We start from the raw sequence: 24,538 nt of genomic DNA, 5'->3' as shown, positions 1-24,538 counted from the left end.
CAAAGTTCTTCTAGGTGGGAGGACAGAGATGAGAAGAGATAAGAAGTGGCCATGAGGCATTGGTAAAGATGCTTATTTCTCTCTCCAATCAACATAATCATTCTTTGCCTTTGAAAAGAGAAAGGTTGGATCCTCAAAAACACAAAGAACACCTTTTAGTGTTATCCAACTATTGTTGTGCTGAAATAAAAATAATGAGGAGAGACTATATTTTGCTTCATTGGTAGTGATAGGTCACTAGAAGATGCTTCACATCATTAGTGGGAATCCCACCATAGTCACTATCACTGTCACTGCACTGTTTTCCTAATGCAGTATTTGGCAAACTGGGATCAAGGTTTAGCTTGCCTGATCCATCTTTTAATATTACATCTGTTCACATGAGGGCATTAGAAAAGTAATCTCAGCAGGACAATGAACTGGCAGCCATAGGCACAATTATCACTTCTAGATTAGAACTCAAGATCTCAGAAGAACAGCTCAGAAGAACAGAAGAATAGCTCATGTGGGGATTATGAATATAGCAGAAACTGTACATAGTATTTTATTTAGATGTATCTTCCAAAGAGTACATAGCTCCCTGCTCTTTAGGAAATTATTTAACAAGCAACAAATTCAGTTGTCAAAGTGTGCTATATAAACTGGAAATTATTTGTATAGACTGGTCTGCCAAAAGAACTATAATAAAACAAAGGGACGTGCTTACTGCTGATATCAATACTTTCACTTCTAATACTGATTGGTGACTTTTGCAGCCTAGGGAATGGATAGCTTGAAGCTGAGGGTATGAACCTGGGTAAACATTACAACTCAGAAAATTAGCTTGCCCATAAACTTCATCTATTTATTTCAGGGCAATTTCCTTCCTATATAACCAAAATTAGCTCCCACTGAATTCAATGGGCTTAGTTCAAGGATACTATAGGCTTGCAGTTTGTGATAATGCATAATAGAGTCGGTATTCTGTAGCTATTGACAAGCTGTGATTCTTATTTTATTGGCTTTGGGAATGTGCTTGAACTAATCTTAGGACCAAACTGTATTTTAGACTTTTTTTTTTTTTAAGTGTGCTTAAAATTTGGGGAAGAGAGGGTTTTTTTTAAAAGGAAAAAAAAACTACATAAACCTTCGTTGCCTTGTGGCAGTGAACAAATTTAATAAATAAATAAATAAAATAAACAGTTGCACCAGTTTCCTGCCAAACAAAATCTCTCTCTTACTGCTAAATGCTGGTGAAGATATTGGTTAGTGAATATAGACTTTTCAAAGGCCAATAGCAGCCAGCAATGAGGAAAATTTTCAGCAGGAGAGTGATGCAAGATTTTGCAGCTGATTTTGTTTAATTTCAAAGTAATTCATGGAAACATAAATAAAATATAATTTAGTACCCCAAATTTTGATATTTATTTCCCTTTTTTAATAACTGGCAATATTTCAGCAAGTCTACATCAGCAACCCCCCTTTCAAAATTTAAAATAAAATTGTAAATTATGTATCTGCTATAAAAATATATAAAGAAATGTGGTCACAACTTTGCCAGTTGGTTGTTTCATGAAGCATGAGGTCAAATGAAGCAAAACAAAACAAAATACCCTTCCTAAATAACCAAAATTAACTCCCACTGAATTCAATGGGCTTAGTTCAAGGATACTATAGGCTTGCAGTTTGTGATAATGCATAATAGAGTCGGTATTCTGTAGCTATTGACAAGCTGTGATTCTTATTTTATTGGCTTTGGGAATGTGCTTGAACTAATCTTAGGACCAAACTGTATTTTAGACTTTTTTTTTTTTAAGTGTGCTTAAAATTTGGGGAAGAGAGGGTTTTTTTTAAAAGGAAAAAAAAACTACATAAACCTTCGTTGCCTTGTGGCAGTGAACAAATTTAATAAATAAATAAATAAAATAAACAGTTGCACCAGTTTCCTGCCAAACAAAATCTCTCTCTTACTGCTAAATGCTGGTGAAGATATTGGTTAGTGAATATAGACTTTTCAAAGGCCAATAGCAGCCAGCAATGAGGAAAATTTTCAGCAGGAGAGTGATGCAAGATTTTGCAGCTGCTTTTGTTTAATTTCAAAGTAATTCATGGAAACATAAATAAAATATAATTTAGTACCCCAAATTTTGATATTTATTTCCCTTTTTTAATAACTGGCAATATTTCAGCAAGTCTACATCAGCAACCCCCCTTTCAAAATTTAAAATAAAATTGTAAATTATGTATCTGCTATAAAAATATATAAAGAAATGTGGCCACAACTTTGCCAGTTGGTTGTTTCATGAAGCATGAGGTCAAATGAAGCAAAACAAAACAAAATACCCTTCCTCGAAATAATTTGTCTTCAAATGAAAATAGTTATAGCTATACACTCTTGCAAAGTAATTGGTTTGTAATCATATATTTGTGGCTCAGAATTCAGAAATTTCCACTGTAGTTAAATTAGACAATGCACCATTGTAGAATGAAAAGGTTGGATAGTGATCGAGAGACAATGAATGTTATATGCCTAATGGGAACATACAAGAAGGGACAAAGGGGAAATCTAGCCATTTGGCATGCAAAGCAGTGCTAATTCTTGTTTAATATACTTTTGAGACTTCTCTCTACTGCTTCATCTAATTCTTCTTCCAACTCCTCCTTCTTGGACATGGCCAGTTTAGACTGGTAATCTTTCACTATTTGGTCTATGTAGGGTGCACTTTGAGTTCCATGTAGCATTAATGTCCATTCTTTCAGGACTCCCTTTTGGGGGAAGATCCCAACAAACCCAACTTCGAGAACCCAAGTACCTCTGGGGTCTTCTCCCCAAGAATGTGTAGTCATGAAAGGCCACTTGTCAAAGCCCACTTTGGAATCATCATCCCTTGGCCGCCGACTCAGCAAGATGGATTTTGTCCCCATTGGTGAGGTCATGTTGATATTCAAATCCCCTCTTCTCGTAGAGTTTACTGTAATAACTGCTTGAACATGTTCAAGGTAACGGACAAAGTTCTCTTTCCCCTCACAAGCATCTGTTGAAAGTGTCAGAACCAGCTTGCCTCCAGATGGTATTTTCCTAGGATTTGCAAAGAAAAGCAATGCTGAATATCATGTTTTTCTTAGTACCCATCAATCCAAAAGTGCCGATTAAGACTTGGAATGAAAATATAAAAAGACTGAATCAAGATAATTAACAGGGGATTTATTTTTACATACAAATTTATGTAGCTGTCCAAACTCACACATACTCCTCGGTGGCTTATAACATTAAAAAAAAAACCACCTCATATAATAAAACTCAGAACAAAAACCACCCTCATCCCTGTTGGCATCAGCAACACAATCAAATTAGCCACTTGACTGATTTGTGGTCTCCATTTGTGGTCTCCAGGCCCACTGGAAAAAAAAATAACATTTTGGGGGCTTTATGAGATCATGAAATTGTGTGCTTCCCTTTCAGGTCATAACTTGTTTATAGTATTCTATTTATTATTTAAGGCCTCTGGTTATTAACACAGCTGCTTGCAATTACCGCAGGTTCAAGCCCCACCAGGCCCAAGGTTGACTCAGCCTTCCATCCTTTATAAGGTAGGTAAAATGAGGACCCAGATTGTTGGGGGCAATAAGTTGACTTTGTATATAATATACAAATGGATGAAGACTATTGCTTGACATAGTGTAAGCCGCCCTGAGTCTTCGGAGAAGGGCGGGATATAAATGCAAATAAAAAAATAAAATAAAAGTTTATAATCAGCATTTCTACAAAAAGCATCTTGAGTAGATTTAAATTTCCTGCTTGGCTCATTACCAATATAGTCACATCACTGAATGCAAGAGTGGATATTTATCATCTAATTCTTAATCGCAGCCCAATACGAATGCATCCTGTGCCTATATTTTCCAGCTGTGATTCAAATATGCTATTTTCTACCTGAGCCATCTTAAATCCTTCAGAGAGAATAAATCTTTGTTCTTTTTTTTAAGCTTTATTAAATATAAACAATTCCATTTCTAAATAAACAGTGTGTTGTCCATGTGCAAATAATTTTGAGAAATAATAATCATATTTACAATAATATTCATCACATTAATATTGATCTCATAATAACCAACAGAAACAGAAGTTAGAAATATGGAAATATAAGAAAAGGATTAATTTTATAAGGAAGGTTTAGTAAAATGGATAAGCAATCTTTGTACTGTTTTATAACAGTACTATACTACATTCCCTCCTCTTCAGAATCTATATTTTCCTATGGGCATCTAATTTTGGCTGCCAGGCTACTATGTGCTCTGTTGGTTGGCAGTCACTATCTTTAATAAAGTATTGGCTGAACCAAAAATGGCCGTTAAGTAAATGAACAGATCTCAATCATAGAAACTCACATCCCAGCCATCTCTCAATGGGCACCCATTTTTGTTTTTGTCCAAATTGGATGAAGCATAATCTCCTTATTATCAACCCCCTGCTTACAATAATACAAAGATTCCTTTCCTTTCCTTTCCTTTCCTTTCCTTTCCTTTCCTTTCCTTTCCTTTCCTTTCCTTTCCTTTCCTTTCCTTTCCTTTCCTTTCCTTTCCTTTCCCTTCCCTTCCTTTCCCGTCCCGTCCCGTCCCTTCCCTTTCTTTCCATATAGCTGAACTACAACTTCCAGCATTTCTCATCATTGCCTTCAGTAAATATGTGGCACTAAGCTATTATATTTAAATTTGTCCAGATAAAACCTAACCAATATGTTCTATAATCCGTATTAAACTTTTACATCAGTAATGTGTAAATTCCTATAAAATATATGGAATAGTAAATTAATAAATTGCTCCAATTAATTATTTGATTCTTTCATTGACTTCATATGAAATCAAAACAGAAAATAATTGGACTGCCTAGCATTAAGCTGAAGACTTGAGAACATAGAACAAATGAAATATTTAATGCGTCAATGAAACAGCATTCAGATTACATATGCAGAATCCCAAAAGTAACCTGGAGTCATCAATATATGATGGAATAAATCAGATACAAATTTAATGAATGGTTTAATTGGCTTCAAACTGGAATATTATGGACCATGCTCAGTTATTGCTTTTATCTGAACACTAGTCATGGACAACCTGTTGCATATAAGAATAAAGACTGTCATTAAAGTTTCTGGTATTGGACTAAGAACTTCCAGTCCTGGTGTTGGTTGTATTATGGCTTGAATATTATTTTTCTTATCCAGTTTAGAAAGCAAAGTGAATACTTCAGAACAGCGGTCCCAAACTGGTGGTCCGTGGACCACTGGTGGTCCATGAGAAAATTTTGGTGGTCTACAGGAAAATTATTTGCATTTTTAATACACTTTATTAAACTTTTATTATATTAAAAACATAAAAAATTATATCACTCAACAACAGCTATTTGTGGTGTTTTTCTTGTGACAATAATTCATGCGTTATTTACAAAAATTAACTTGTGTGTATTTACATTCTTATTTTATCTATTACTATCTATTTTATCTATTACTTATACTTAATAACTACCTATCTTTAATCTATCCAGTTCTATCCAGTTATACCACTGTTCCCACACATTGTAAAATATCGATGCCTCTTTATCTTTTAAACTCAGCGTTAGTTTGTCCCTTTCTGTGCAATTCATGACCTTTTGTATGACAAGTTTCTCTGCAGGTGTGTATGGTTGTTTCCAACATCCTGGCAGCGGTTAATATGTGTAGTACTAGATATTTTGCTCTTTTCACAAATATTTTTTTGAAGATCCCCAGTAGGAAGAGTTCTGGTTCTAAGTCTAATTGTTCATTAGTAATTTCCTGTATCCAATCTTTAATTTTAAGCCAATATTTTCAAGCCTCAGGGCAGGACCACCACATATGGTAGTATGTTCCCTCTTTCTTTTTACATTTCCAACATATGGGGCTTTGCATTTTTTATATTGCACCAAATCAGGGGTGCTCAAACTACGGCCCCTGGGCTGGAGACATGCAATAAATGTTTGTGTTGCTGCAGAGAGTCTCTCCCTTCGGGCTCTTTTTGTGTGGGTCAGAGGGGGGTAGAAATTCTGACTTGGAGTCTGCTTCAGCCTCCTGGTGCAGGGCTTTGGGCGAAGGCTGGAGGACCTTGTTCCAGTGGGACTGCATCATGGCCTGGAACTGACTGACCATCTCAACCCACTGAGCCTCCAGGCACCGGTACCTGGCCTTGCACTCCTTCATGTCTTCCCTCTGCTTGGAAAGCCTATGCTCCTAGTCCTCAGTGAGGTGCTTCTACTGAGCCTCTTTCTCAGCCACATCCAATTTGAACTGACAACTCCTTCTCATGGTGGCTGCTTAGCTCCAGCAACTGCTTCCTGTTGGGGCCCTAAGGAGCCCAGGTGGGGAGGCGATGAGTGTCTGGGAGGGAAGGGGTCAGTAGAGGCTGGCAAGGCACCCCTCGACGTGAGTGACATCAAGTTGACCATGCTCACCCACTCATATGACCACCTAGCCACGCCCACCCAGCTGGTCATTAGGTGGATCATATAAGTGGTCCATCGGATTTAAAATTATGAATTCAGTGGTCCCTGAGGTCCAAAAGGTTGGTGACCCCTGCTTCAGAATGTGCCCAACTTTCTCCCTCTAAATAAGGAACCCTTGAGATACACAATCTTCAGATCATGTAGGCATGTAAAGTAATGTGGAAATTCCTTGATGAAAGAATGGATGAGCTCTTAAAGAAGGAAATTAAACAATTCAATCCTAGGAAAGTAGAAGGTTTGAGAAAGAAACTCAACATAACCCTGCCTTGATTTTTATTTGGTATAAAATGGAATAGAAAGAACCTCTGTACTGTTTTATAACAGTACTATACTACATTCCCTCCTCTTCAGAATCTATATTTTCCTATGGGCATCTAATTTTGGCTGCCAGGCTACTATGTGCTCTGTTGGTTGGCAGTCACTATCTTTAATAAAGTATTGGCTGAACCAAAATGGCCGTTAAGTAAATGAACAGATCTCAATCATAGAAACTCACATCCCAGCCATCTCTCAATGGGCACCCATTTTTGTTTTTGTCCAAATTGGATGAAGCATAATCTCCTTATTATCAACCCCCTGCTTACAATAATACAAAGATTCCTTTCCTTTCCTTTCCTTCCTTCCTTCCTTCCTTCCTTCCTTCCTTCCTTCCTTCCTTCCTTCCTTCCTTCCTTCCTTCCTTCCTTCCTTCCTTCCTTCCTTCTGATTCCAATTACCTTCCTCCCTCTTTCCTTCCTTCCTTCCTTCCTTCCTTCCTTCCTTTCTTTCCATATAGCTGAATTACAACTTCCAGCATTTCTCATCATTGCCTTCAGTAAATATGTGGCACTAAGCTATTATATTTAAATTTGTCCAGATAAAACCTAACCAATATGTTCTATAATCCGTATTAAACTTTTACATCAGTAATGTGTAAATTCCTATAAAATATATGGAATAGTAAATTAATAAATTGCCCCAATTAATTATTTGATTCTTTCATTGACTTCATATGAAATCAAAACAGAAAATAATTGGACTGCCTAGCATTAAGCTGAAGACTTGAGAACATAGAACAAATGAAATATTTAATGCGTCAATGAAACAGCATTCAGATTACATATGCAGAATCCCAAAAGTAACCTGGAGTCATCAATATATGATGGAATAAATCAGATACAAATTTAATGAATGGTTTAATTGGCTTCAAACTGGAATATTATGGACCATGCTCAGTTATTGCTTTTATCTGAACACTAGTCATGGACAACCTGTTGCATATAAGAATAAAGACTGTCATTAAAGTTTCTGGTATTGGACTAAGAACTTCCAGTCCTGGTGTTGGTTGTATTATGGCTTGAATATTATTTTTCTTATCCAGTTTAGAAAGCAAAGTGAATACTTCAGAACAGCGGTCCCAAACTGGTGGTCCGTGGACCACTGGTGGTCCATGAGAAAATTTTGGTGGTCTACAGGAAAATTATTTGCATTTTTAATACACTTTATTAAACTTTTATTATATTAAAAACATAAAAAATTATATCACTCAACAACAGCTATTTGTGGTGTTTTTCTTGTGACAATAATTCATGCGTTATTTACAAAAATTAAATTGTGTGTATTTACATTCTTATTTTATCTATTACTATCTATTTTATCTATTACTTATACTTAATAACTACCTATCTTTAATCTATCCAGTTCTATCCAGTTATACCACTGTTCCCACACATTGTAAAATATCGATGCCTCTTTATCTTTTAAACTCAGCGTTAGTTTGTCCCTTTCTGTGCAATTCATGACCTTTTGTATGACAAGTTTCTCTGCAGGTGTGTATGGTTGTTTCCAACATCCTGGCAGCGGTTAATATGTGTAGTACTAGATATTTTGCTCTTTTCACAAATATTTTTTTGAAGATCCCCAGTAGGAAGAGTTCTGGTTCTAAGTCTAATTGTTCATTAGTAATTTCCTGTATCCAATCTTTAATTTTAAGCCAATATTTTCAAGCCTCAGGGCAGGACCACCACATATGGTAGTATGTTCCCTCTTTCTTTTTACATTTCCAACATATGGGGCTTTGCATTTTTTATATTGCACCAAATCAGGGGTGCTCAAACTACGGCCCCTGGGCTGGAGACGTGCAATAAATGTTTGTTGTTGCTGCAGAGAGTCTCTCCCTTCGGGCTCTTTTTGTGTGGGTCAGAGGGGGGTAGAAATTCTGACTTGGAGTCTGCTTCAGCCTCCTGGTGCAGGGCTTTGGGCGAAGGCTGGAGGACCTTGTTCCAGTGGGACTGCATCATGGCCTGGAACTGACTGACCATCTCAGCCCACTGAGCCTCCAGGCACCGGTACCTGGCCTTGCACTCCCTCATGTCTTCCCTCTGCTTGGAAAGCCTATGCTCCTAGTCCTCAGTGAGGTGCTTCTACTGAGCCTCTTTCTCAGCCACATCCAATTTGAACTGACAACTCCTTCTCATGGTGGCTGCTTAGCTCCAGCAACTGCTTCCTGTTGGGGCCCTAAGGAGCCCAGGTGGGGAGGCGATGAGTGTCTGGGAGGGAAGGGGTCAGTAGAGGCTGGCAAGGTACCCCTCGACGTGAGTGACATCAAGTTGACCATGCTCACCCACTCATATGACCACCTAGCCACGCCCACCCAGCTGGTCATTAGGTGGATCATATAAGTGGTCCATCGGATTTAAAATTATGAATTCAGTGGTCCCTGAGGTCCAAAAGGTTGGTGACCCCTGCTTCAGAATGTGCCCAACTTTCTCCCTCTAAATAAGGAACCCTTGAGATACACAATCTTCAGATCATGTAGGCATGTAAAGTAATGTGGAAATTCCTTGATGAAAGAATGGATGAGCTCTTAAAGAAGGAAATTAAACAATTCAATCCTAGGAAAGTAGAAGGTTTGAGAAAGAAACTCAACATAACCCTGCCTTGATTTTTATTTGGTATAAAATGGAATAGAAAGAACCTCTGTCAAGCTTTTAATGTTCTATAGATATCACAATAAAATAGAATTCCTGTAATCTTATCTTTTTCTTGAGCTGGCCAACCTTGAAGGAGTAGTCTCAGTAGCATAATAGTGTTGCTTCCAGGGATACTTGACTATGAAGATATCCTGAAAAACTGACTGACTATAATACTGTGCTTTCAGTGTCCTAGTCACTAGAAAGGAATATTGACAGAAACAATGCTGATTTGTTGCTGCTTTTGTTCTTACCAACACCAGGAAAAAAGATCAGGGAAAGCATAATAGATTATGGTCCAATGCGAAAGAAGATCTATGGGAAAGGACAGTAAGACACTCAAGCTCTGCTATATTCCAACTAATACAACGCAAGGACCACAGCTTTCCTAATTTTTATCATCAGTTTTCAGGTGAAGAGGAAGAACTATTTTCTGAATTTTTGAAAGGTGGCCCCATTTATTATTTATAAATGAAGACAAGCTAAGTAATAATTGGGGTTCCCTGACAGAGTTAAGCATGTCCTTTTTATTACTCATGGCTCTTGCATATTGAAATACGCATAGAAAGCTGCTTGATATAGTGCTTTGAGAATTCCTATCTGGTAACCTTTCATGAAATCCATTTTCTGCTGTGAGGAATAGAGCACTGAGCTCTTTTCCAGAAAGCATTTCCTGACCATTTTTGCTTCAGCCTATCACATTGGCTTTATATCAGGAGGAAAATGCCATGTAATTGCCAAGCTGGATTTACAACTCCAAGTTTCTCCTGCTAAGTAAGAGTGGATAATCTGAATCATATTGAATAACCCTGTTCTTTATTCCTACATGTGGAAAGTTAGTGAAGGATAACTAATCCATTGAAGTGAGGCAACAGTTTGGAAAGTTTAAATTGGATTAAGGACTCATCAATACGGATGTTTACTGTGGGTAAAAAAAAATGTTCCACTCACTGATTCTGAAGACATGATTATGCCACAAAACCTAAACATTGTTAAATTATTTGAATCCCACCACTGTTCCCTTCCCTACCTTTGTAGAGTCAGTGTGGTGCAGTGGGTAAGGCATCGGGCTAGAAATTGGGAGACAGGAGTTCTAGGCCCACCTCAGACACAAAACCAGCTGGGTGACCTTGGGCCAATCACTCTTTCTCAGTCCTCACTGGTAAACCACTTCTGAAAAACCTTGCCATGAAAAATGCAAGGACTAGTTCAGAAATCAGAAAATGACTTGAAAGATCACCCCCACAGAAACACCTTTTGAAGAACGCAGCTTAGTAACTATGCTGTGTGTATGCTATGATTTGACACAAACATCTATTATATATCTATTATACAAGGGTTTTATATCGGTCTATGACCGTTTTAGTTGATTAGGCCTTGTTAAATATTTTGTTTTAAATGCATTTTAAATTTGGGATTTATATTGTGTATTTATGTGTTTTAAATAAGGCTGTACACCGCCCTGAGTCCTTTGGGAGAAGGGCGGTATAGAAATTTAATAAATAAATAAATAAATAAAAGTAATGTTTCAAACTGCATCTTTTCAACCACAGTCCTCGGTCTCAGCTGCATAAAACACGATGTTGCATCTTAATAGCTAATAGGTTGATAGTCTACTAGGTTAATAATTATTTTGGAAAAAAATATGTCAGTCTGAGGTTACGCCATAGCTGATGCGTTTTCTCTCTTATACAGAACACCTTTCTTGACCTCTGGTTTAAAGAGTTCATTCAGCAACTGTATTTGGACTACACAAATTCAGTCAGCCACTTCACTGCAACTAAGAAAGCTGTAATTTTTGCTACCAATGGGCTGGCAGGTAATTGGTCCTTTGAGGGGGGTGGAAGGAAGGGATGGGTTGAAATACCACACTAGAACACATTCTGTAATATAATCACATTTAGTTTTTTCCGGTTTAAATTTCAGGAAAAATCACCAAACACTCTCCTCAAAGAAGGTGGATAGTAGCACAGCATACTCCCATTCCTGATGCATATGAAGGTCATGCTATGGGACAATGTATTTTATGCCAATGTGATGTTTTCCCAGCTACAGGATGAAATGAAAGCACAGCAAAAGAGCTATGCAAAGTTCCAAGACACGTATGTTACTTACTGAGGCTCTTGGATTGATCCACCCACACAGTGAAATCTCTCTGGAACAGTCTTCCAGTCTTTAGCCATTGTAACCATTGCGCCAGCATCTAGGACCCCGTAGCCAAACAAGTGATTGAATTCAAGGCCAACTCCATTTCTTCTCCATTTGTGAACTTCATCATGAAGCTGGTTCCTTTTGGACGTGAGCACAGTCAAATGTTGCAAGTCCCTCCAGGTCAGATCCACACTGCCAGAAAGCAAAATAGGGAGATCTGACATCTTTAGAAAATCTACTTTGGCAAAGACCATTGTATATCTCAGGCAGCTGTTATGTGTATACAAGCAAGACTTTTAAAAATAGCAAGGATTCATTTTTTAAGGCTTAACGAATCATCAAAAGGAGAGGGCAAACTCTTCCATTCACAAAATTTCTTGCCCTTCGTATGGGCAACAGTCCCCATAAAAACAATACTTTTAAAAATACATGGATCTGTGGATAAATAATAATAGTACTATCTAAGCAGGTGCTTCTGCCTGGGATTGGTGGGGAGGGGGAGAGCGAAAATTCACAAAATGAGTGTGATGTCATTATATAAGTCCCACCCCTTTTGTATGTATATCTTATATCAATGCATGACAGGTCTTGGTTTGTGACATAATCTTGCAGATTTTGACACACACCCCTGCAATAGACAGTGAAGATGAAATAGAAGTTTTAGATAGACATAGATACAGGTATATAGTGTAGATAGACACAGGATAGAAGATAATAGAGGATAGATTAGATAGATAGATAGATAGATAGATAGATAGATAGATAGATAGATAGATAGATAGATAGATAGATAGATAGATAGATAGGTAGGTAGGTAGATAGGTAGGTAGGTAGATAGATATACTGTAGTAGATTTTGCTTGAATTAAACTTTCTGAGAAATGTTCTGCCCTATTCTTAGAATATTTTGGCAGCTGATTTTCAGATCTCATCCAGAGGCATTGTTTCCTATATATTTAATGTATGCTTAGGAGACTATAAAAAGCAATACAGTGTTTTAATAAAATATGTACTGCAGCATATGCGTAGTGTACAGTACAACTAAAAGCAATCAGGGTGGAAATAACTAAGCCATGGTGGAATTGAACAGGAGGAGACAGATCTTTAAGAGACCATGGGTTAAAAATGCATTAGAGAAATCAATACCTCTTCAAAAATAAGTGCCATCTTCTATGTCTCTTCTCTAAAGTTAACCTAACTACATTCTAAAGAATTAAGCCCTCTTGATGAATTTCGAGAATATGTGCAGGAGATAAAGAGGCTATGAAGGAGCCGATTGCATCGAAAGTGGTTTCAAGTTCTTCTGTCAATACAGGAAGATCAAGTAAAACAGAAGCCACCTGCATGGCTTTAAATCCTTTTGAATTTTTTTTAAAATATCCTTTTCCTCCTTGCACATTTTCTAAAAAACATAAAACTGGTTTCCATGTGCAGCTTGCTTTAGATAGCAATTGATGTTCAGTTCATGGATGCTTCAAACTGGATTCCAAGCCATCGAGCGATTTGCATTTATAACAAAATAACTGATGGCTGCTTTCACCTACTTTGCTTCCAGGGCTAGAGCAAACACTCCTGCAGCCTCTGGGGCAGCTGCAGATGTTCCTGAGTGGCGTAATGTACAGTTGCCATATAGATCTGTTGTAGCCTGCAACAAAGTACAACAAGCTTAATTAGATAAATGATACTTGAGTCTTCAAGGTATTGAAAGAGATAAAAAGATATTAAACAGAATAATCACTTATTCCCAGTGATGGGTTTCAAAAAATTTTTTACTACTGGTTCTGTGGGTCTGGCTTGGTGAGCGTGGCTTGGTGGGTGTGGCAGGGGAAGGATACTGTAAAACCCCCATTCCCTCCCCAATCCAGGGGAAGGATATTGCAAAATCCCCATTTCCCCTGATCAGCTGGAACTTGAGAGTCAGAGAATAGAGGACAGGAAGGCCTGGAGGAACATTGTCCATGGGGTCACAATGGGTCGGACACAACTTTGCAACTAACAACAACAAGAAGGTTTTTTTTTCAACAACATACAGCTGTTAGGTTATGCGGCACTTCAGATTTGATAACAAGAAGTTGGAACTCGCAAAAGTAGGGCCTGTGTGCAAATCCTTAAACTAAACATGAAGCCAGAGAATTAAGTGAGGAGAGCATCTGTTTGCAATTTCTTAAAGAACCTTTTCCTGAGATGGTGGGCAACTATCTCCATGCACTACAGCCAGATGGTTTCCAAGTTTACAGTTAAAAGCTTTTTAAAGGTATAGCAACTGTGTAATTAACATTTTACTGTGTACATTTTTAATTTCCACATCTAGTTTTGCTTAATTTTAAAATTGAATTATCCTACTAAATATACTTGCATATAGACTGGCATTAATTGTTATCCGATACCAACTTCATGCATTTTCTCAAGCAGGTTGAAGTACAAAAAAACATACATATTCTTGAAAACCTTTATTAAAAACAATATTAAAGTTATAATTCCTCAGAATTATAACTTTAATATTGTCACCAAACATCCGTTGAGTAGAGAAATGGAGGTTGGCTTGCTTGATTTTCATACAGAATTCATGACCTTTCCATGTTTGTCTCACTAAATAATGAGAATCTCCAAAAGTAAATCTCCTTTCAGCCAAACCTCTCAGTTTTTTCATCAAACAACAGTAAAATAGGATTTTTTCTCATCTAGCGTTGTATACTGTTCCCTCAAGTTTCCAAAAATTATTGGGTGGATATTAAGGAAGCCATTATTCAATGTATCAGCTGAATGAAGACTGATTAATAAAATATACACAGGACAAAAAGAAGTAATTGTTCAACCTACCACTCCAGCTTCAGGATTTCGCTTTCTCCCATTGCTAAAAGTAGAAGCTAAAGTTGAGGAACAACTTTCATCATATAAAGCTGTCCGCCCATCGTTAATCGCTGAATTGATGGAGATAGTCCACATGCTTGATGCGTAGCCATCACAGTTACAGTCATCATAACTTCCTCCATCTCCAGAGGCCCAGACATAGATACTTCCCTTGCCACCACGGCCCTGAAGTAAAGGTCAACCCCGGCAATCAGTTTTAGTCATTATATGTCAAATAGTTTTTTTTAAAAAAATGATAAAGATATTAATGTGGGAAAAAGTAGTTTCATGTGGAATCTTCTGGTCTCTTGAGATAATGTTACAGAAGCCACACGAGTGTTGCTCCACCATACCACTCCATTCCCTGGTATGGACATCAGATCTGAGTTTTTATGCCTCTTGATTTTCAAGACTACGAAACAGTATGTGTGGAAGTTCTATCAAAAGTATTAGTTGTGAAGGGGATGGGGGATAAGGTATAAAGGATCCTAAATCCATCCCAGTTCTCCATTATTTATTTATTTTTATTTATTTATTTTGTCACAACATCATACAAAAAGATTATATAGTATATACACATATAAACATATATAGGAAGAAGAAAAGAAAAACAATAGGACAGGAACGGTAGGCACGTTTGTGCGCTTTTGCACGCCCCTTATGGTCCTCTTAGGAATGGGGTGAGGTCAATAGTAGAAAGTTTTTGGTTAAAGCTTTTAGGATTATGGGAAGAGACCACAGAGTCAGGTAAAGTATTCCAAGCACTGATGATTCTGTTGCAGAAGTCATATTTTCTGCAATCTAGATTAAAGCGGTTTACATTAAGTTTAAATCTATTGGTTGCCCTTGTATTATTGCAATTAAAGCTGAAGTAGTCTTTGACAGGAAGGACATTACAATAGATGATTCTGTGAGTTAAACTTAGGTCTTGTCGAAGGCGACGGAGTTCCAAGTTTTCTAAGCCTAGGATTTCAAGTCTGGTGGGATAAGGTATTTTGTTGTTTTCAGAGGAATGGAGAACTCTTCTTGTAAAATATTTCTGGACACGTTCAATTGTATTGATGTCAGAGATGTGGTGAGGGTTCCAAACAGGTGAGCTGTATTCTAGAATTGGTCTAGCAAATGTTTTATATGCTCTGGTTAGTAGTGTGGTGTTTTGGAAAAGAAGCTACATAAAATTAGGTTTACAACTCTTAGAGCTTTTTTGCTATGTAGTTGCAGTGGGCTTTGGCACTTAGATCATTTGACATGAAAACTCCAAGGTCTTTAACGGGATGGGGTCGTCTGTAAGGTAATGTCCATCTAGTATGTACTTAGTTTTAGAGTTCTTTTTCCTATATGTAAGACTGAGCATTTGCTGGTTGAAATTTGGAGCTGCCAATTTTAGACCAAGCGGTTAGATGGTCAAGGTCGTTTTGAATGATAGAAGTGTTGTCTGTGGTGTTAAATAGTTTGACATCGTCAGCAAAGAGAACACAATTACTTGAGATATGGTCACAAAGATCATTAATGTATAGAATAAAGAGTGTTGGTCCAAGGACGCTGCCTTGAGGAACGCCACTCTTGACAGGAACAGGATTTGATAAAGCATTGCCAATTTTGACCACTTGTTGTCTGTTAGACAGAAAAGCAGATATCCATTTGTGGAGGGGTCCTGAGATGCCATAGGATGTTAGTTTAAGGAGAAGTTTATCGTGTACTACTGAGTCAAAAGCTTTGCAGAAGTCTATGTAGATTGCATCTATTGATTTGCCTTGATCTAGATTTGAAGTCCATATGTTTTTGCAGTGGAGAAGTCCAGGGTGAGCAGTCCAGGGTGAGCAGGGCAGAACAATTTAAATAATAAATGTCTTCCTTCCACCTTCAGCCCTCCAGTAACTGGGCAGACTTGTATGGGTAAAGCCCATTAACAAATGGATAGAAATGCTCTGCTTATTGTACAGATAAAACACACAATCACTCAAAAGTAATAAATTACTGAATTGTTTACATTTCTGTTTAAAATTTTCTCAGCCAATTTCACAATCTGTTGTACTCCCATTTATCAATATACCAGTACTTACTAAGCTGCTGAAAGATTTGTTTTCCCCCCACAGTGACCTAAGGCAGCCCAGGGGGATCAATGCAGGGAATAATAGGAAGAGGACTTGCCCTTTTGTAACAATGGAAAGAAGTCCACTTAACTTCCCAGGCTACTTGATTCTCTAACAACTGCAGACAATTAAAATCTTAAGGTCTGACACATTCTTGATACAAGTGGGAGCTTTCGTCCCAATCCAGGTAGCAGATCTGTGACATCCAATTTAGATCAGGACCACAGAAAGAAGGGCAAGCAATTTAACTCTCTAAAGCTATTGAAATTCAATCTACTTCCTAGACATACAGAGAGACAGTTTGTATTTTTCTATTTCAGCAATCAGATAACCTTCAGCATCATTCTCCTTTTCCTGAGGAACCCAATTTGTGAGTGCGTGGGGGTATAGGGGACAGTTGGAACATTAATAATTCAATCACAGAAGCAATTTACATAGGTTTGTGGTACAGCTACATCTCTGCACTATCAACTGATTGAAAAAAAAAAGATCTCTGGCCTTTCACAATGAGTTTCACTGAACACAAACAATTACTTGTATTTAAAGTTTCATAGGGTTATCCTCAGAGGTGGGTTTCAGCAATTTCTGACCAGTTCTGGAGAACCGGTAGTGGAAATTTTGAGTAGTTCGAAGAACTGGTAAATACCACCTCTGACTGGCCCCGCCCCCATCTATTCTCTGCCTCCCGAGTCCCAGCTGATTGGGAGGAAATGGAGATTTTACAGTAACCTTCCTCTGCCACGCCCACCAAGACATGCCCACCAAGACACGCCTACAGAACAGGTAGTAAAAAAAATTGAATTCCACCACTGGTTATTCTATTATTGTTCAACCATTCAGCAATCTGACTACAAGTAGTTATGGACCTATAACCACAATGGAGCCCAAGATTTCCATTGCTAAACAAGACAAGTGAGTTTTGCCCCATTTTATGACCTTTTTGCCAGTTGTTAAGCGAATCACTGGAGTTAAATGAATAATGTGGTGGTTAAACGAATCTAGCTTGTCCCATTGACTTTGCTTGTTGGAAGCTAACTGGGAAAGTTACAAAATGTGATCATGTGACCCCAGGACAGTGCAATTGTCATAAATACATGCCAATTGACAAGTGCCTGAATTTTGATCTCATGACCCTGGGGATACTGCAATGGTCGGAAGTGTGAAAAATGGTCATAAGTCACTTTTTATAATGCTGTTATAACTTTGAACGGCATTAAACAAATGGTTGTAAGTCGAGGACTACCTGTATGAACACTTCTTGAAATGGATGGAAACTAATCAAGGAGAAAACCAGTGGTGGGCTGCTACCAGTTCGGAGCAAACCGGTAGTTCCAACCAGTGTTGGCCCTGCCCACCCACCCTGGCACTATCACGTCCTATTTAATCACCAGTTTTTCAATGCTGCACGTATGCATGGAAGACGCGCTCACATTTTTGGCTCCGGGCAAACCGGTTGTTACAACCGGTAACAGCCCACCCCTGGAGAGAACCAACCTAGAACTAAGGAGAATTTCCTGACAGTTTGCAACAATTAATCAGTGGAATGACTAGCCTCCAGAAGTTGTGAATGTTCCAGCACTGGAAGTTTTTAAGAAGAGATTGGACAGTCATTTATCTGAAATGGTATAGGGTTTCCTGCCTGAGCAGGAGATTGGACAAGAAGACCTCCAAGATCACTTCCAACTCTGTTTATTCTATTCTATTCTATTATGTTCTGTTCTGTTCTGTTCTTTCAATGTTTTGCTTCATTGCAGGATCTTCAGGTTGAAACCACATACAGTGGGGAAGTCGTATTTTCCTTACTCATACATAAAACAGGGATGGCAGAAGACATTTTTAAAATATTAGAACATGAGAAGGAGGAGGGGTGGTGAAGGAGGAGGGTTGCCCAATCTTTCTTCCTGTCACCTTTAATAGTCAAACGAACTTTGCCAAAGAATAAATAAATCATAAGTTTTTATATATATTTGACACTGTTATCTGTTTGTTTGTTCCCTCTCCTCCACTCTCTGCCAAACTGCACTGCCAGCTCAATGTTTGTAGCATTTTAATATTATGGTCAAGCCAACAGATCAAAAACATCAATTGCAGGAAATAGTTCTGATCTCCTTATATGTTAAAGGGAATTGGATAGGCACATCTAGTTGGTAAAGGAATCTCAGTCTGAAGAAAAGTGATAGGTAGTTTTGTAATCTTCTATATAGAGCAATTCTAGTAGCAATAAGGAACATAAAAATATTAAGAGGTCCCATGAAATGAGTTTTCCAAACAACATTGGGCGAATATGCCTTCAACTCTTCCCTTTTGCATTGGTAATTTCCAGGTCTTAATAAAGCAGTAGAAGATGCACCAAAAGTTAGAATGATGAACTATTCCTGAGTCAATCTTTCTATTAGTTAAAGCAGTAAAATATGTTTCAGCTATTCATTGTGTCTTCTTTCGAATCTCTTTTGTTCCAAAGTCAGGAACAAGCTTTTAGGACCATCAACTTTTAGGCCGTGCTTTTCTTGAAGTCAGGAGGAAAACCATTACTCTTCTCCCTTTCAAATCCTTTCTGTCTCCTTTTTCACCTCTTTTCACTTCATTTCTTCAGACTGCATTACTTGGATTAGGCAATAATTTTTACCTCAGGTGGAAATTGCTGTAAAAGGAGAGGAGGAAACCATCTCCCCCACCTCTCTCTCCCCCTCCCTCCCTCTCCCTCTCTCTCTCCATCAGTAGCTGAGGTCATTTAAACAACTTTAAGGATATCCAGCACTGATATCTCCACTCTCAGCATGCCTTTTTTCCCCCTCCTGATCCTAAGGAATAAACCTTTTTGAGCTCTCCGAGATCAGATGACCCCGGCAGAGAATCAACTTGAGCCTATCTGTGTGACTGTCAAGCAGGCAGAAACCTGTCAGAATAATTTATTGAGCTGGGTACACAAACGACCAGGCTCAAATTATCATATTTAGGACACATGCAAATACTTAATTGTCTGAAGTGGTCTATAATGCTGGGAAATGTGGAAGGAAAGGGAACAAGAGGACAACCACCAGCAAATTGGATGGACTCTGTTACAGCAGCAATGCGTATAGCACTGGAAGATCTGAAGGAACAGGTTGGGAAAAGATTAGCAACCATATAGATAGATGTTCACCATGATGAACTGTCCCTAACCTTGTTGTTCAGGTCTTCCAACTGTGCACTCATTACTACTGTAACTTAGTCCCTCCATCATGCTACTTGTACCCTTCTTCTCTTTCCTTTCACTTTTTTTTCACAGAAATAGATCTTTACATGGTGTGAGTGAAGTAGGATAATGTGAGCCTGGTCATTTGTGCCTCTAATGATCATTCTAGATTGATTTGCCCATTGATCCATTTCTTTGTTTTCTTTGCTGTCCATGGTTTTCTGAGAAGTCTTCTCCAACAGCAAAGTTTAACACCATCAATACTTTTCCTATCCTGCTTCCTTAAAGTTCAATTTGTGCTTCCATAGACTGTTGCAGGAAATACCATGGCTTCCACCATATCTTTGTAGATATAGACACATCCTGGTATCAGAATATTTTTTCCAAGGCTTTCACAATTGTTCTACCAAGTTTTGTTGTCAGTATTTGATCAAAATAATTATTACTCAGAAATACATAAAGGTGAAATCTGAGTGGAAGATTGCAGCATACTTAATATAATTTATTGGCATGAATTTAAGAGGATGTTGTAGCATCAATACCTCTGGATCATACACACACATATCTGAGTTGTATTTGCTAAACAACACAGTATAGAGCTAGATAGTAAACAAATCCTAATAAACAGGACAACTGAGATTTTAAGAAATTGTAATTAAATAAATGAAGAAAGAAGCACTTTAAATGGCCTCCTGAAATGGAAAATAACTTACAGATGCTACATCTGATCTGAAAACATCTGAATGGTCACCAGATGGCAGCAAAGAGACACAGAAAAATAACTCTGGTTCTTGTACCATAAACAACAAAGAGCACAGTCCTATTATGACATCTTAAAATTAAGTCCCACTGACGTCATGTTTCTTAACCATAATATCCTCTGCCTCAACCTTCCATTCATTTTTTTACTGCAAGAGTTAGACGTAAAAAATCAAGTTACTTTGAACATTCTCAACAAAAGAAAAGAAAGTAATGATTCTCATTTTAAAAATGTCCATGCTTTTCTCTTCACCAGAGAATCCAATTACAGTGCCACGATTAAATTATAAATTCTTAATGCTTCTCTTTAGGTACCGGTAATCATTTCTACCTTTGCAGAATCTATGTCCCTTAGGCAGAGCTAAGTTATTGAAGCAATATAATGTTCCCTCAGCACCACCTTCATATGAATGGAGAAGGAGCAGATCAGAACTGAAATAAATGAACCGAGTCTCCAAAGGTCTTCCTGGCCAAGGGCAGGGGGCAGATAGCTATCAGCTTAGTTAACTATTTTTAGAAGGGCAAATAGAAACTGGAAACAAGCAGTAATGAAGCCAGACATATAAATGAAGACACAAGAGAAGCCACAAAATGTGCCAATTTTTGGTGCCTTGTTAAACTCCTCATAAACATCAAGACTTTTAAAAGAGAATTGGCAGTGCAATCTTCATTATTTCTTCTCTAAAGCCCATGGAATTTTCCCCTCTTCGTGGACATTAAATCAATTTTTCTTAACCTGGTGCCTTCTAGAAGGGCTGGATTAGAACTCCTAGAATTTTTAGCCAATGTGACAATCTGATCGCATGATGAATATATAAGTTAAATAATGTTTGCATACTTTTTTTTAAAAAAAAATGGTAATATGAATGAAGTGCTATCTGTCACATGTGGAATATCTTCTAGCTACTTCTCAAGCTTGGTAGAAGCATCAGCTTTAGTTCATTATGACTGAAGGAGAATGGTTTCATTGTAGTTACATCTTAATAGTGGGGGGAAAAGGAAGTAGACAAGTTTTGATTAAGAGACTTCCTGTGCCTTGAGAAGGCAAAAAGTGGGATTGATCCAGCCTTATGCTTTACTCTAACCTAGCCAGGCAGAGGAAAGCTTGGTGTGACTGGAAAAAACATTGGACAACAGGATATCGAGTTTGTTACATGTTTCTCTCTGAAATCTTGTGTGGGACAGGAGATTGGATGTCTTCTGCACTGATATTCATTTGAGACAAATGCTCATGAAATCTTTAACCTGCATTTTTTGAAAAACCTTCTTAGATGTGATGTGGGTTTCTCAGATGCCTATATTTTTGAACAGTGGCAGACCTGTCTTTCAAAAAAATATAAGACGAGTCCTTTTGGATGAGCACAATCATGTAGTGTGAGCAAAGTAGAGAAACTGACTAGAGCAGGGGTCAGCAACCCGCGGCTCTGGAGCCGCATGTGCCTCTTTCATCCCTCTGCTGAAGCTCCCTGTTGCTGGTCAGCTCCACAATTGATAAAGCTTTCAGTTAGGACAGGTAGAGGAAAAAGGATGCTGCACTAGGAGGAGACTCTATGGTTGGGAAATCGACTTCTAGTTGGCAGAGGAAAAAGGACGCCGTGCTAGGAGGAGACTCTATGGTGGGGGAACCGGACTTCTGGTCAGCTCCAGAATTGAACGGGGTCTTCTGGTTAGGACCTTTGTGGCTCTTTGAGTATTTAAGGTTGTCTTGAGGCCGTTCGGGTCTTGATGGGGACGAACAGGCTCTGACTCAACCCATCCAAAATGGAGTGGCTGTGGATGACGGTGTCCCGGCACAGTCAGCTTACCCCATTGCTGACTGTGGGGGGCAAATCATTAGCCCCCAGGGAATTGGTGCACAATTTAGGCATTCTCCTGGATGCACAGCTGTCTTTAGAAGACCATTTGACAGCCGTCGCCAGGGGAGCTTTTTATCAGGTCCGCCTGATTCGCCAATTGCGCCCTTTCCTGGACCGGGACTCGTTATGCACGGTCACTCATGCCTTCGGCACTTCCTGTCTGGATTACTGCAATGCTCTCTACATGGGGCTCCCCTTGAGGCGCACCCGGAGGCTCCAACTGGTACAGAATGCGGCTGCGCGGGGGATTGAGGGAGCCCCTCGTAGCTCCCATGTAACACCTCTCCTGCGCAGGCTGCACTGGTTGCCGGTGGTCTTCCGGGTGTGCTTCAAGGTGTTGGTTATCACCTTCAAAGCGCTCCATGGCATTGGACCGGAATATTTACGGGACCGCCTGCTGCCGCCAGTTACCTCCCATTGTCCGGTACGTCCAGTGCGCTCTCACAGGGAGGGCCTTCTTAGGATGCCGTCAGCTAGCCAATGTCGGCTAGCGGCCCCCAGGGGAAGAGTGTTCTCTGTGGGGGGCCCGGTTCTATGGAACGAGCTGCCGGTGGGACTCCGTCTCCTCCCTGATCTCCGGACCTTTAAACGCAAGCTCAAGACTTTCTTTTTTCACCAAGCGGGGCTGGCCTGATTGATTTTAATATGGGGTTTTTGTTTGTTTGTTTTATTTGCATTTATATCCCGCCCTTCTCTGAAGACTCAGGGCGGCTTACATTGTGTTTTAGCGGGTTTTTAACAGGGTTTTAGCTTTTGAAAAAATTTAGCTAATATTTTAAGTATACAGCGGTCAAATTAGATTTTTAAACTAGTTATAGTATTTTAATTTGTTTTGGATTTTTGTTGTTTTATTTGCTGTACACCGCCCTGAGTCTTTGAAGAAGGGCGGTATAAAAATATGAATGAATGAATACATAAATAAATAAATAAATAAATAAATAAATAAATAAATAAAGTTGTCGACCCCTGGACTAGAGAATCCTGCTTCACTTCAGAGTGGAGCCAGTCTGCCTGCCATCCAGTTTGGGGGCTACTTTTAAATATAGGTTTTCATTGTTTACAAATAATGTTAAACCTGTGCCCCTTAAACTGTCCAACAAAAAAAAAAACAATTGTGCAAAACCAGAGCAAAATTTGACTGATGAATAAACCTGCTGCTCTAGCTGTCTGTCAAAAGTTGCCTCCTTCCCATCTCCATCTCCCATATTAAGGAGAGAAATAGGTGGATTTTGTCCCCCCATTGGTTGGTAGAGTCTGGTGGGAGGCAACCAAGTTCAGGGGAATCCAACAATCCATTTCCTTAACTTGTCCTACAAGGAAAACGTAAGGTTTGTACCATTCCTGGCAAGACAGGATTCAACAATAAGAGCAATGATAAGCATACCATCTTTTCTGACACCTGAAGGATGGAAGAAAAGCACTTTAGCATGACTACAAAGAAGAACTTATGGTATCCCAAATAGGATACCATAAACTGAGCTGCAAAATTAGGGATTAAGCACTAGGCAGCAAAGGATTAGAATGTTCTTCTTTTTGTAGCAGCTCAGATATAGTAGCTGTAGGAATTGCAAAATCATGATATGGTTGTTTCTCCAATACGGCTGCCAGGGCCATTCACAAGACAATTTACTACACTCCCAGTTCAGTACTAAATACTAAATTCAGCATGTATTTCTAGCTTTTTTAATGTTCTTTATTGACCCTGCTAGTTGTTTTTCGTTTTCTGAGCAAGAGGCTTCCCACCAAAACAACAAACTTTTGTGTTGGCTAAGATTTGCTATGGGGTTAATTAGGATTCAGGCAAATTCATAGAAATAGATCTAATGCTGGAAGATGGCACTTTGCTTTCCATTTTATTTATTTTTTAATTAAAAGAATATGGAAATAAAATAATAAAGGCAGTATCTGTGGGCAGCTTGGTGCAGCCTGCTATAAAAGAGGCTGGACAGAAAACAGACAATTTTCTTCCTGATATCCAGGGACCTCATCTTAAAAAGTATTTAAATATTTTTCAGATGCTACACCTTCGTTGTCATTTCTTTCTTTTAAAAGAAAACTATTCCACTGCTTTTCAGCAGCAGCAGGATCCTACTGGTTTAACAATCGGTGCGTGCGTGTACACAGTTTTGAGAAAAGTCACCTTCTGCATTGCAGTCAGCGAGGAAAACAGCTGAGGTGCAGCAATCCACTCTGCTGCGCTGATCAACT

The 24,538-nt window shown here is 38.7% G+C and overlaps 1 protein-coding gene across 2 annotated transcripts in view; it reads right to left on the bottom strand.

Moving 5' to 3' along the window:
- Positions 1-1,625: 1,625 nt before the first annotated feature.
- The window catches only part of PCSK2 (proprotein convertase subtilisin/kexin type 2), a 137,561-nt gene continuing 114,648 nt past the window's right edge, over positions 1,626-24,538 (bottom strand). For both annotated transcript variants that reach the window (XM_058181983.1, XM_058181991.1), the window contains exons 9-12: positions 14,418-14,633; positions 13,142-13,242; positions 11,563-11,790; positions 1,626-3,058 (exon numbers count right to left, since the gene is read on the bottom strand). In XM_058181983.1, coding sequence (XP_058037966.1) covers positions 2,572-3,058; positions 11,563-11,790; positions 13,142-13,242; positions 14,418-14,633 — 1,032 coding nt within the window. In that variant the 3' untranslated portion in view covers positions 1,626-2,571. The remainder of the gene's footprint in view (positions 3,059-11,562; positions 11,791-13,141; positions 13,243-14,417; positions 14,634-24,538) is intronic.

This window comes from Ahaetulla prasina, chromosome 1 (assembly GCF_028640845.1).
Source record: "Ahaetulla prasina isolate Xishuangbanna chromosome 1, ASM2864084v1, whole genome shotgun sequence".
NCBI classification, from domain to species: Eukaryota; Metazoa; Chordata; class Lepidosauria; order Squamata; family Colubridae; genus Ahaetulla; species Ahaetulla prasina.
Note: the sequence above shows the minus strand (reverse complement) of the source record. Positions and strands in the feature narration are given on the sequence as shown.